Genomic DNA, 13,031 nt, shown 5'->3' on the forward strand with positions numbered 1-13,031 from the left:
CTTTTCTTATGGTTGTATCACACCAGTGATAAACCTAGGTGTTAATATCTAATTTTTATCATACTTCCTTTGTAAGGTACATCAGATAATGCTGATGTTGAAAAAATAATATTTCTCTGTAAACCTTCCAGAATATTAAGCCTTACACTTGATAGCCATGTGTATACCTTACTGTAGGTGAAACTTCATCCTATGATGGGAACATATACACAGTAAAACCATGATATAATGACATTAGCTTGTCAGTATAGAGTAACACCTTGATATAATGCCTGTCATTTATCAGAATTCCAAAAATTTTGAAAAAATAAACAACTAATTAACGAAAATCTTAATTTATAAATCTATTTGTATCTCTATCACCTTTGTTAACATATTTCAAAGTTTTCCTATTTCTATATATACCCTTTGATATATCATAAAACTTGTCCTTGTATCACATTTGGTTACAATGTATTGAGGTTTTAGAATTTGTCTAAACTGAATTCTTTGTAAGACTAAAAATTTTCTCAAGTGTATGTGGAGAACGGCCTCATTTGTGATGGAAATCAGGTTGTCTTGGGAAAAGAATTATGAATGAAAGTAAATTCAACTCCTCATAGAATTAGCATTACATACATGTAAAAGTATATGATATTGATCATGACTTCATTACCAAAATATATTGTATAAACATTTCCATGAATATTAGAACATTAATTGTGTGGATGCAGAATACCTTTCAGTATTATACACCAATGAAATACATTTAACTGTAAACGTAACGTCAAAGACATCAGTTACTTAAAGCACATCAGTATACCTTTTCCTATGATTTATCATTTACCTTCTTCAGAAACCATGGAAACCACGAGAGCCGTGGCCTGCGGAGGCTGGAGAGGCCCATTTCCTCATTGGTATGTGTCACATGGAACTCAAGCGATATGTTGACTCCTTGGAAGCCTTCTCGAACGCCATCAAACTTGACTCCAGTTATGCTGAGGTTAGTGTGAAAGTATAAATTGCTGGAAAAGAAGTTTTTAAACGGTTGACTTACATATCAGAATATATCTGTCAGCAGGATTGATTGGTTGGAACAGATGTCTGCGCTCAGAGAATCAGATTGATATTTTTAGGCCCCCTCCATTTTATGGTTAAGATTCTATATTTAAGTGATACCTGTCATTTCCTCATGATATGATTTCCTCTCGTTTACTTTCCATAACTCCTTACAGGTACACACTGTTATTTGGTATGCAGTTGAATGATGCTAATTTGCAGGTCAAGTTCAGATTTGGTTGTGTTCAACTTATTTTTTCTAGAATAAAGACCATTAAATTTTCAGAAACTAAAAATGATAAAAAATGAAAGATAAATAATAAGAGCAATATTGGAAAGCCTTGCCTAAGTCTTGTGGAACTTCAATTTCTGCAGGAAGAAATTCAGTTTTATTTCTTGCAGCATGAGTATACCTCTGAACCAAGCCAGTCACACTAGGCAGGTCCAAACCTTGTCACTCTGACATATCTAGTTTTCTACCAAACAGATATTTGAAAATTGATGCTATTTATTTATCTTCTACATTGTGATTTCTTGATATCATATATCTGTTTTGTATTATATGAAAGCATGAAAAACATGAAATTTTTATAATTCATGTTTGAACTATTGTTTCCCTCAGGCTCTTTACCAGAGGGGCGTGGCCAGAACCAAACTGGGAATGTCTAAAGGTATCCAAGACTTCAATAAGGCCCTCGCCATCAACCCAAAGATTTTCCAGGTAATGTCTAATTTGAACTAAGATGGTACTTATCGTGGGATGTTCATATAATAAAATAATTTAAAGAATTATAGCCTAGTTATATAGTCATATATATATTTACCTTTAGTATGCAAAATCACTGTTTTTTAGTATCAGTTTTAAGGGTATATTTTACCTTGATTTACCAGATCAGTTTTAAGGGTATATTTTACCTTGATTTACCAGATCAGTTTTAAGAGTATATTTAACCATGATTTACAGGATCAGTTTTAAGGGTATATTTAACCTTGATTTACCAGATCAGTTATAAGGGTATATTTACCTTGATTTACAGGATCAGTTTTAAGGGTATATTTAACCTTGATTTACCAGATCAGTTTTAAGGGTATATTTTACCTTGATTTACCAGATCAGTTTTAAGGTATATTTAATATCAGGATCAGTTTTAAGGGTATATTTTGATTTACAAGATCAGTTTTAAGGGTATATTTAACCTTGATTTACAAGATCAGTTTTAAGGGTATATTTAACCTTGATTTACAAGATCAGTTTTAAGGGTATATTTAACCATGATTTACAGGATCAGTTTTAAGGGTATATTTTACCTTGATTTACCAGATCAGTTTTAAGGGTATATTTAATCTTGATTTACAAGATCAGTTTTAAGGGTATATTTTACCTTGATTTACAAGATCAGTTTTAAGGGTATATTTAACCATGATTTACAGGATCAGTTTTAAGGGTATATTTAACCTTGATTTACCAGATCAGTTTTAAGGGTATATTTAACCATGATTTACAGGATCAGTTTTAAGGGTATATTTAACCATGATTTACAGGATCAGTTTTAAGGGTATATTTTACCTTGATTTACCAGATCAGTTTTAAGGGTATATTTTACCTTGATTTACAGGATCAGTTTTAAGGGTATATTTAACCTTGATTTACCAGATCAGTTTTAAGGGTATATTTAACCATGATTTACAGGATCAGTTTTAAGGGTATATTTAACCTTGATTTACCAGATCAGTTTTAAGGGTACATTTTACCTTGATTTACCAGATCAGTTTTAAGGGTATATTTAACCATGATTTACAAGATCAGTTTTAAGGGTATATTTAACCTTGATTTACAAGATCAGTTTTAAGGGTATATTTAACCTTGATTTACAAGATCAGTTTTAACGGTATATTTTTCCATGATTTACAAGATCAGTTTTAACGGTATATTTTTCCATGATTTACAAGATCAGTTTTAAGGCTATATGCTATCTTAGTTTATAACATTAGTTTTACTTCCTTGTTGTTGTTTGTATGAAAATCATGTAATTTAGATTTACATTGGTGACATACTTGATACATATTCAACAATGGTCTTTAGATTTTATATAGATAGTTATATTGAATTAAATTTATATGATTTTAAGCGAGATAATTGTTATATGTTGTCCCTTGTGGGACTCGAATGGATACCCTGAATGGATGTTTGTAAAAATAACGATGAAAAATTTGGAACGTTCACTCAAACATAAAAAAAGCTTTATCCTTTATGAAGTAGAGGTATTTTTGTATATTAATTGTTTGATGCCTGCCATGTTAAAACTTATTCTATCCATTGTGTTTCTAGGCGTATCTAAGTCGAGCCTGTTACTATGGCCACAGGAAGAACTACACTAAGGCCATCTTGAATTGTAATGAAGCAATCAAACTACAGCCACAGAGTGTACGAGCATTCCTGTACAGGCAAGTAACAAGGAGTTGGATGGGGCAGTTTTATAAATTTAATGTATTGTCAGAAATTCAGTTGAAAAAATGAGTGGTTTTAATATAAACAGGCTTTAAGGTTGTAATTTGCTGTAATAATGCTTTGTGTTAGATCATGAATCTCTTATTTTGAATCAACACAACATCTAAAATAAAGATGTGAAAACAATTCCATTTATGAAATATTGAAAATAGAGAGCATTTTCTTCAATTTAAGTCATATTAGCTAAAAAATGAATAGACAATTTTGAACTTACTTTTGATACTAATTGCTAACATTTGACCCACAGAGGGGCCCTGAAGTACCACATCAAAGCCTTTGACCTTGCCATCCAGGACTTGACCAAAGCCACTAGTATAGATAGTACTTGTGCCCTTGGTTACTTCAACCGTGCTGTCTGTTTCCAGGAGAAGAAGGATTACCAGCGGGTAGGAAGTTCCTTGTCAATTTTTGTTCACAACAGTTTTTGAACAACATTCCAGCTGAGACAGTTGTCATAATTTAAAAAATTCAAAATAGAATTTTAATGCACCTGGTCCTTGGTGCAGCATCCCTCATCTCTCTGTCTAGCATCAACGTTTGAATAACCTCTTCTCAAAAACTAATTAGTTAAACGTTATGATATTCAGCAGGTGGATTGCTAGTATGAATCATGACAAAGTTGTTGTAAGGAAATGACTTTAATCCATATTCAAGATCACAGAGGTCAAATTTGTTAAAACTTTAAACAATTCCTTCTGATTAACCAAAAGGCTTAGAAACATCAAGGTCACTGGGGCCAAATTTGTCAAAACCGGTAAAAGACTTCATTTTGGTATTTGGTGGAAAGGTGTTTCTAGGTCAAAGCCTGACAAAGTTTGAGGAGAAAAAACAAAGTAATGACACTAACCAATAATCCAGGTCATTGTTGTCACAGTTTAGAGCTGAGTGTTAGAAGCTGAAGTTTGTTGTCAAAATTGGTTAGAATTGATTGGATGTGCCCACTCTGAATACCAATGTGTTAATATTTGTGATGAATGTTAATCGTATTATTAAAGAGCATTGAATACAAGGTGAGCGATGCAGGCCCATTGGGCCTCTTGTTAAATACCAGTAACATTATCTTTACAGAACATTTTCAGTATATGTGAAATTTGTTTTTATTTTATTCAGGCCCTGACAGATTACGGCATTGTCCTGCTGCTTGGAGATGATCTCAGAATTCAGGTAATATCTCAGTAAGATATCAGGGTAGGGTTGGATACTTACTCACCCTGTACATACACTTGTATCAGTATGATATCAGGGTAGGGTTGGATACTTACTCACCCTGTACATACACTTGTATCAGTATGATATCAGGGTAGGGTTTCATACTTACTAACCCTGTACATACACCTGTATCAGTATGATATCAGGGTAGGGTTGGATACTTACTCACCCTGTACATACACCTGTATCAGTAGGATATCAGGGTAGGGTTGGATACTTACTAACCCTGTACATACACTTGTATCAGTATGATATCAGGGTAGGGTTGGATACTTACTCACCCTGTACATACATGTGTATCAGGGTAGGGTTGGATACTTACTCACCCTGTACATACACTTGTATCAGTATGATATCAGGGTAGGGTTGGATACTTACTAACCCTGTACATACACGTGTATCAGTATGATATCAGGGTAGGGTTGGATACTTACTAACCCTGTACATACACTTGTATCAGTATGATATCAGGGTAGGGTTGGATACTTACTCACCCTGTACATACACGTGTATCAGTATGATATCAGGGTAGGGTTGGATACTTACTAACCCTGTACATACACCTGTATCAGTAAGATATCAGGGTAGGGTTGGATACTTACTCACCCTGTACATACACTTGTATCAGTATGATATCAGGGTAGGGTTGGATACTTACTAACCCTGTACATACACTTGTATCAGTATGATATCAGGGTAGGGTTGGATACTTACTAACCCTGTACATACACTTGTATCAGTATGATATCAGGGTAGGGTTGGATACTTACTAACCCTGTACATACACGTGTATCAGGGTAGGGTTGGATACTTACTAACCCTGTACATACACTTGTATCAGTATGATATCAGGGTAGGGTTGGATACTTACTAACCCTGTACAACCCTGTACATACACCTGTATCAGTAAGATATCAGGGTAGGGTTTCATACTTACTCACCCTGTACATACACTTGTATCAGTATGATATCAGGGTAGGGTTGGATACTTACTAACCCTGTACATACACGTGTAGCAGTATGTTATCTAAATGTTACCAAATTAGAGAACTTTTGTCAGACAAGGATAATCTCTACGTTGAAGTATATTTATGATACATTAATAATGGCAGTTTTATCTCAGGTGATTAATATATCAGTACCCTTGCTGGCTGGAATAAAACTTCCACTAAAACTTCCAGTATGGTCTTCATTGAATATTACAGAATTCCTGATGTCAAATAATTTTGTTATTATATTGAAATGTTTATTTATTTATTCAACAGGTTTTAATCAATAGAGGTTTGTTGTACTTTGAGAGAATGGATTACACAAATGCTCTGTATGATTTCAAAATGGCTGCCAAACTGAAGCCGACAGACCAGAGAATCCTCCATACCCTTGGTCTGTGTTATCACAAGTGAGTGAGGACTATCAGCTCCACCTGTAATGTTTGTGATAAAATATTTAGCCACTTGTTGTGTCAATGTGGATATCTTATAAAAACAAATAACATTAAATGTAAGGTTAAGCATGTAACGAAAAATCATGTCTTAGATTAAAATTGTCTTTAACTTGGTTATGTCTGAGGTAAAGTATTTTTTTTTCACAATATGTCAACTTTTTAAAGAAAACAAGATTTCAAACTTCATTAAAACATAGGGAAATGAAACTTTGCTTTGTTTTAAAATCTCTGTGTGATTATTTTAATTTTCTTTGTTGTATGAGGTATATATACCAAGGAAAGAAAAAATTCCAAAACCTGAATTTTCTGACACCCTGCTTAATTCCACCAAAACAATGGCTCCCCCATGATGTCGGATTAGACAGGTTTAACTGTACTGTTTTATGTTTATAGATATTTACATGTTTTGTGTTTCTGATTTTATGAGGTTGTATCAGAAGACAAAGTAACATTATTTGTGTGTAATGACCTCATACTGATTTCATGTATTTGTTGTTGACAGGATGAACCAACTGAAGGGAGCTCTGGCTGTGTTTACATCCTGTATAGAGAAAAATCCTGCCTTCCTGGACGGAATCATTGCCCGTGGCAACGTGTACATGGACTGTGGTTCAGATGGTCTGCGCTACGCCAGGTATTCTATGGAGGGATCAGAGAACTATATAATATATATAGTATTTGTGTCTTGTTACACATCAGAAATATATTAGATGGTAACATGTATAAAAAATTATTTAACAACAAATCCAATTAAAAATTATTAATTAGATCTGGTGTTAGCACAAAAATGCTGTGGTAAATCAGACACACAGATGTATCAGTCATAAAGTCACCTTTAAGGTATTAACAGTTTACACATCACCGACGAGTCCTGGTGGGACGAAGCGGCTGTAGAATGGGTCTCCTTCATTATAGGACTCTATTGTGCTTGGTTCTGAAAGGTTGAAGGTGCAATTCACTTGTGTGTCGATTGTACAATTCTTTCTTTGTTATATTATCATATTTTGTAAATAATTCTCAGAAACAGGAAACAGTTGAATGTTTGGCCGGGTTGCACATAGTGCAAATCCGGGTTATAGTATGGTGAATGTTGGACAAGCGGGCGGGTGGGTGGGGAAAAGGGGTACCAGTTTTGTAGAATCAACTCCTCCTAGAGTTTTTGATGTAGAAGCTTGAAACTTTGTTGGATGTTTATATATAATTTTCTGGATTTTGCGGGCTTTGGAACTTAGTCATTTCCTGAAACTTTTCTTGATATCACAGTTTCTCAGATTCTACTACTAACTGCACCAATTCATGAAATACAACCAAACTTTCTCTCTTATAACAAACATTCTACATACTTAACAAATGAAACACCCTTAACTGTCATAAATACCATACAACATTGTACTCATCCCGCAACCCGGCCAATTGTGGCTTTGCCCCATTTTTATTTCTAAATTCTCATTAGAATAAAAATCCTTATTTTGTGTTGCCCTATAGGTCAGAAGGAATGATAAGGATGTTGTCAGAAAAACTGGATGGAACAGCCACATTTTGTTACGATATAACAGATGTAATACAAAGCTATAGATAGTAATGTTATGGTATATATCTGTTACAGACGAGACTATGAGCGTGCCCTGTTGAGAGATCCTCTATGTCTACCAGCCAGAGTGAACCTTGCCTACACACTTCAAGTGTCTGCCAAGTTCATGCAGGCCTGGACACAATTCACAACTGCTATAGCCATCCGTCCAAGTAAGTATGCCTGTCGTCAGTAGTCCATGGAAACAAAGTCACATGTCTAACTAGTTATATACCCAACTGAATATAACCATACGTCCAAGTAAGTACACCTGTCGTCAGTAGTCCATGGAAACAAAGTCACATGTCTAACTAGTTATATACCCAACTGAGTATAACCATCTGTGTAAGCAAGTACACCTGTCATCAGTATTCCATGGAAACAAAGTCACATGTCTCACTAGTTATATACCCAACTGAGTATAACCATCTGTGTAAGCAAGTACACCTGTCATCAGTATTCCATGGAAACAAAGTCACATGTCTCACTAGTTATATACCCAACTGAGTATAACCATCTGTGTAAGCAGGTACACCTGTCATCAGTATTCCATGGAAACAAAGTCACATGTCTCACTAGTTATATACCCAACTGAGTATAACCATCTGTGTAAGCAAGTACACCTGTCATCAGTATTCCATGGAAACATAGTCACATGTCTAACTACAGTTATACACAAAAACTGAGTATAACCATACATCCAAGTAAGTACACCTGTCGTCAGTAGTCCATGGAAACAAAGTCACATGTCTAACTAGTTATATACCCAACTGAGTATAACCATACGTGTAAGTATGTGTAGGTACAACTAATATAAGGGTCCATTTTTCCAGCTAAGTACGGTCATATGACCAACTAAGTATGGTCATTCACCCATCTCAGTACGGTCATTCACCCATCTCAGTACGGTCATTCACCCATCTTAGTATGGTCATACACCCATCTCAGTATGGTCATTCACCCAACTTAGTTCAGTCATACACCCAACTAAGTACTTAAACGTTATATATTCCCGTTAGTGTAATCAGATATGTGAATACACAATAGTATATATGTGAGCTCATTGTAGAAGTATTTTCATAAGCTGGAGTAGTTTGTAACTGTGGAAAAAGCCCAATCCTGTGTTTGCTTTATCTCTATATGGCCAACATTTTGTAGTTTACATATGGTATAGACTAATGAGAGAAACCTAGATTATATACCGTTACTATGGTCACCATAATTATGTGTTGTTTCAGCCTTTAAACCAGCCCTAGAAGGTCGAGCCATCATCAACCTACAGATGAGTAACACGTTCGCTGCCTTCCAGGACATCAATGCCTCCATTAAAGTGGGACCTACTGCTGAATTGTATACAAACCGCGGTGTTGTTAATCAGGTGTGTATATCGTAACAGCAAAATGGTGTTTTTGTTTGTGAGTAGGGGTGCGGATTTGGGACCATAAGTAAATGTTGAGAAATTGCAAAGAGATCTGGTAGAATTCTAGATTAGTGTTGCTGGTGGAATGTGCATGAAAATCTTTTGATAAGTCTATACACATGACTATGATCTATCAAAACTGCTGTGATAACTGATTGGCTATGCTGTATAAATTTCCTTAAGGATTGTAACTCTGATTGGTTATAAGAGATCAGCTGATTGTTTTATCAACTGTGTTACAATCAATGAAAAATTACAAAGCTGTTTTTGAGAAATTTGATTTGGTCGACTGTGATACACATGACATGTGAATTATGATTGGTTGTAAAAGACGAGGTGAATGTCTGTAGGTGATTTTGATTGGTTGTAAAAGACGAGGTGAATGTCTGTAGGTGATTTTGATTGGCAGTTTTATCAATCATCACATGATTGTGAATTGTGATTGGCTGTTACAGTTTATGAAGGATCATGTAAATGCTATGAGGGATTACCAGGCAGCGATACAGATGGATCCTACATATGCTCTCGCTTACTTTAACGCAGCAAATGTCTACTTCCATACTCGACACTTCAGACAGGTGAGCTCCCCACAACAAAATATCAGTTATCTGTCATCATGTTTGATTTCTCTATCTGTGATCTGAAAATGTATCGTGTCACATTCCTAGCCCAGTAGATTGCCTCTTTATACTCTGGTTTCCTCACTACGAAGAGGCCAACAAGTGACTAATATCAGTCGGGAAAAAATTGTTTCTTTTTATTTTGTATCTGGCATTTTGTGGAGTAATTCTATGATCTCGAAAAACTTTGATGTACAGTGTGAAAAGCTCCATTATGTACACATTACAATAAAAAAAACATGATAAATAATACAACCCTGGTGTAGGGTGTGATTTATCTGTGATATATCTGTGTTTAAGGCTCATGACTACTACTCCAAGGCCATACTGAACAATCCCAAAGACGAATCAGCTTTCCTTAACCGTGCTATCACTAAGGTGAGTTATATCTATATACACATCACATATACATATCATTGTTTCAATATATGTATTTGAAAAAGATCTGATCAGAACTTCCTGTACAATATATATCAGTGATAGTGTATAATGATATTGGTTGTACGTAGTCAGCTGATAAAACAACGGAAAAGAGATCCAACGTCTGGGTTAATGTACCCAATGCTAACAGATTGGCAACATTTTATAAATTGCTGAAAAAAAACCTGTTTGATAACTTTACAATATTGCTGTATATTGGATGAGAAATGAGTAGTTTGACCATGAATTTTAAACCAAATCTTCAATAAAGGTGATGTTACGAAATGCGGAGGGAGCCCTGTCTGACTTTGGTGAAGCCTTGAAACTGAGTCCCCACACAGCACATATGTACTTTAATCGTGGTAACTTGTATTCTTCTATGGGCCAGTACGATAAGGCTGAGGCAGACTACAGCAAATGTAAGTAGACTGGTTTTTCCCTTTACATTGATATCTTCCTCCAAACGTCATATTGGAGCAGTTTTCTAAAACTCTATGCCAGAGTTTTCGTACCTACTCTCTGCTTTAGTGTAGTACTGATTCTATTGTACAACACTGATGGTTGTGATGAAATCTTAACAAATTTTAGCTCTGTGCTACATTCCAGATTGTTAAATTGTGGTCTGCTATGTTTCAGCCCTCAGTCTCAAACCAGATGATGCTCTAGTGCTGAAGAGACGAGCAGATGTGCTGGGTAAGCTTGGAAGGAAAGAGGAGGCCATCGAGGATTACAGACTTGCTGTGGAAATACAGAGCAGACGGAAATCCTAGTCAGAGTGAATCGGGCACATCAAATACAGAGGATACCATGTCATTCAGAAGGCCTATTCAGAATTGGTCAGACGATACACATTTAGTAAACTCACTTTGTTGGAAATCCTAGTTGGAGTGAATCAGTAATACAGATGTTGGAGAAAAAAGTTTTGTAAAAATTCTAGAAAATCTCTAATGGGATTCAACAGAGAGAGAAATACAGAATCTTAAATGAAAAGCATTGGACAAAACTGAGATTCAGATTTATAGGAAGTTCTACAGGGATTGCTGTGATGTAAGGAAATTGATCAATCCAGATTGTAGAAGTATATCCCATGTTTTTTGTCTTCCTTCCATGAGACGAAAGACTGCAAGACTACAGCAGAGATATCAGAAGATTTTGTGATACTATAATCACCAAAGCAACATGTCTAACTCTTAACTTCAAAGTGAAGAACAATTAGCATACATCTTTAGCACATATATTTATCTGCAGTGGTTTTGATGTAAGCTTATTGTATGTGTGTTAGTGCTGTCAGGGTTTGGGTATATCGCGATTTTCTCCTGTAAGTCCAGTATTATGTACGCTTCAGTCATACAAACAATGCCAAATGGTTCCTCCATGTGATAGTTTTGTGGTCTAGTCCTTGTTTCTGCATAATGACACTGTTGGAATGAACAGTACAAAAGATGTGGCTTCATAACTTCCGGCTGTGCGATATATTTTATCAACTGTGATACTACGAAGGCGTTTCATTACTGATAAAAACGTCACCAACAATGAAGTTAAACACAGCATTCATTCCATTGGTTTTGTGTTTGATGTACATACACTTGTACATATAATATTGAATCCTTAAAACTGAACTGTGATATCAGCAATTTTTATGTGCTAGGTGTATTTAAAAATATATATATTCATTGTAACCTGTCTCAAACCAAACCTGTGTAATCTGGATATCTGTATAAACTAGACATTCTGTGTTAGGGTTAGGGTAATCTCTCACATATTGTCCCTCATCCATCCAGTTATTGTAGATATTTTTTTATATATATATTTGAGAATATGCAGGCTTTTTTTGTGATATAAATGCCATTCCGTCCTTTTAAGTCAGTTTGATAAGAATTAGATGTCTATTCTAAAGTGTTTCCTATTTTAATCAGACTATGTGTGGACTATAAAGCTAGGTTGTGATATACGAAGATTAAAGTGAACTACATTGACTTGAACCTCTGACATGACTAGGAGACAAGCAAAGGAAACTTGTAAAAAACTTGTTTTGAATGTAACACACAAAACCTTCATGAATTGTAATGCCTGTAGTAACAAATCAGGTAAAATGCCCCTGGAGAAATCAGGAATATATGTTCATATAATTGAAATGACCCTCTAAACTCCAAAGTTAAACAGCAGTCCTGTTGTAATATGAGAAATCATTAGTCTATACTTTAATGTGTGGTAAGGTTTCATATTCATCACACGTTAACAGTATGATCAATGGTATATCACCCGCATTATCCAGATTATAAACAAATGTAGCCATGAACAAAACCACCATTTTCAGGCAGAAATAACAATATTTTATATATATAACAGGTTGATGTCAGTGTAAATACCAGTATTTTCTTTTTGATATTTAACATTTATGAGATCAGTTTTTTTTATCTCCAAGAATATTTATTTTCAAATGTGACCTAAACCCATATACAGGTTACAGATCTGATAGAAGTTTATGGTAACATAACAGTAACTTATTTTCTAGGAATGGTGCCTGTAAATTGTTGAGAGTGAATCACATTTATATTTATTTGTTATATAAATGCACTGTATTGACAGGTTTTGAATTTTATCTATTCTAGACTGGTGTTTTTTTTTCTGTTTTTGTAAATATAATCAGATCTTGTAAATATGAATTTATTTGTATGTAAATGTATATATATGTTATGTAAATGAAGGCAAATGTAAAAGCATCTATTAAATGTTATATAAATATTCATTTAAAAAGAATAAAACACATATTGATTCTATTTCATTTTAATTTTTATTTT

At 34.7% G+C, this 13,031-nt stretch overlaps 1 protein-coding gene across 1 annotated transcript in view; it reads left to right on the top strand.

The window, feature by feature from the left end:
• The window catches only part of LOC132544742 (uncharacterized), a 55,357-nt gene extending 43,375 nt beyond the window's left edge, over positions 1–11,982 (top strand). The window contains exons 44-56 of the mRNA XM_060208391.1: positions 836–982; positions 1,661–1,759; positions 3,368–3,483; positions 3,795–3,933; positions 4,658–4,711; positions 6,022–6,155; positions 6,703–6,834; positions 7,807–7,943; positions 9,009–9,148; positions 9,646–9,768; positions 10,111–10,188; positions 10,502–10,649; positions 10,867–11,982. Of these exons, the coding sequence (XP_060064374.1) occupies positions 836–982; positions 1,661–1,759; positions 3,368–3,483; positions 3,795–3,933; positions 4,658–4,711; positions 6,022–6,155; positions 6,703–6,834; positions 7,807–7,943; positions 9,009–9,148; positions 9,646–9,768; positions 10,111–10,188; positions 10,502–10,649; positions 10,867–11,000 (1,581 nt within the window). The 3' untranslated portion in view covers positions 11,001–11,982. The remainder of the gene's footprint in view (positions 1–835; positions 983–1,660; positions 1,760–3,367; positions 3,484–3,794; positions 3,934–4,657; positions 4,712–6,021; positions 6,156–6,702; positions 6,835–7,806; positions 7,944–9,008; positions 9,149–9,645; positions 9,769–10,110; positions 10,189–10,501; positions 10,650–10,866) is intronic.
• Positions 11,983–13,031: the final 1,049 nt, after the last annotated feature.

Source organism: Ylistrum balloti, unplaced genomic scaffold (assembly GCF_031769215.1).
Source record: "Ylistrum balloti isolate Yb309-2 unplaced genomic scaffold, AGI_CSIRO_Ybal_v1 Utg369808, whole genome shotgun sequence".
Lineage (NCBI taxonomy): Eukaryota > Metazoa > Mollusca > Bivalvia > Pectinida > Pectinidae > Ylistrum > Ylistrum balloti.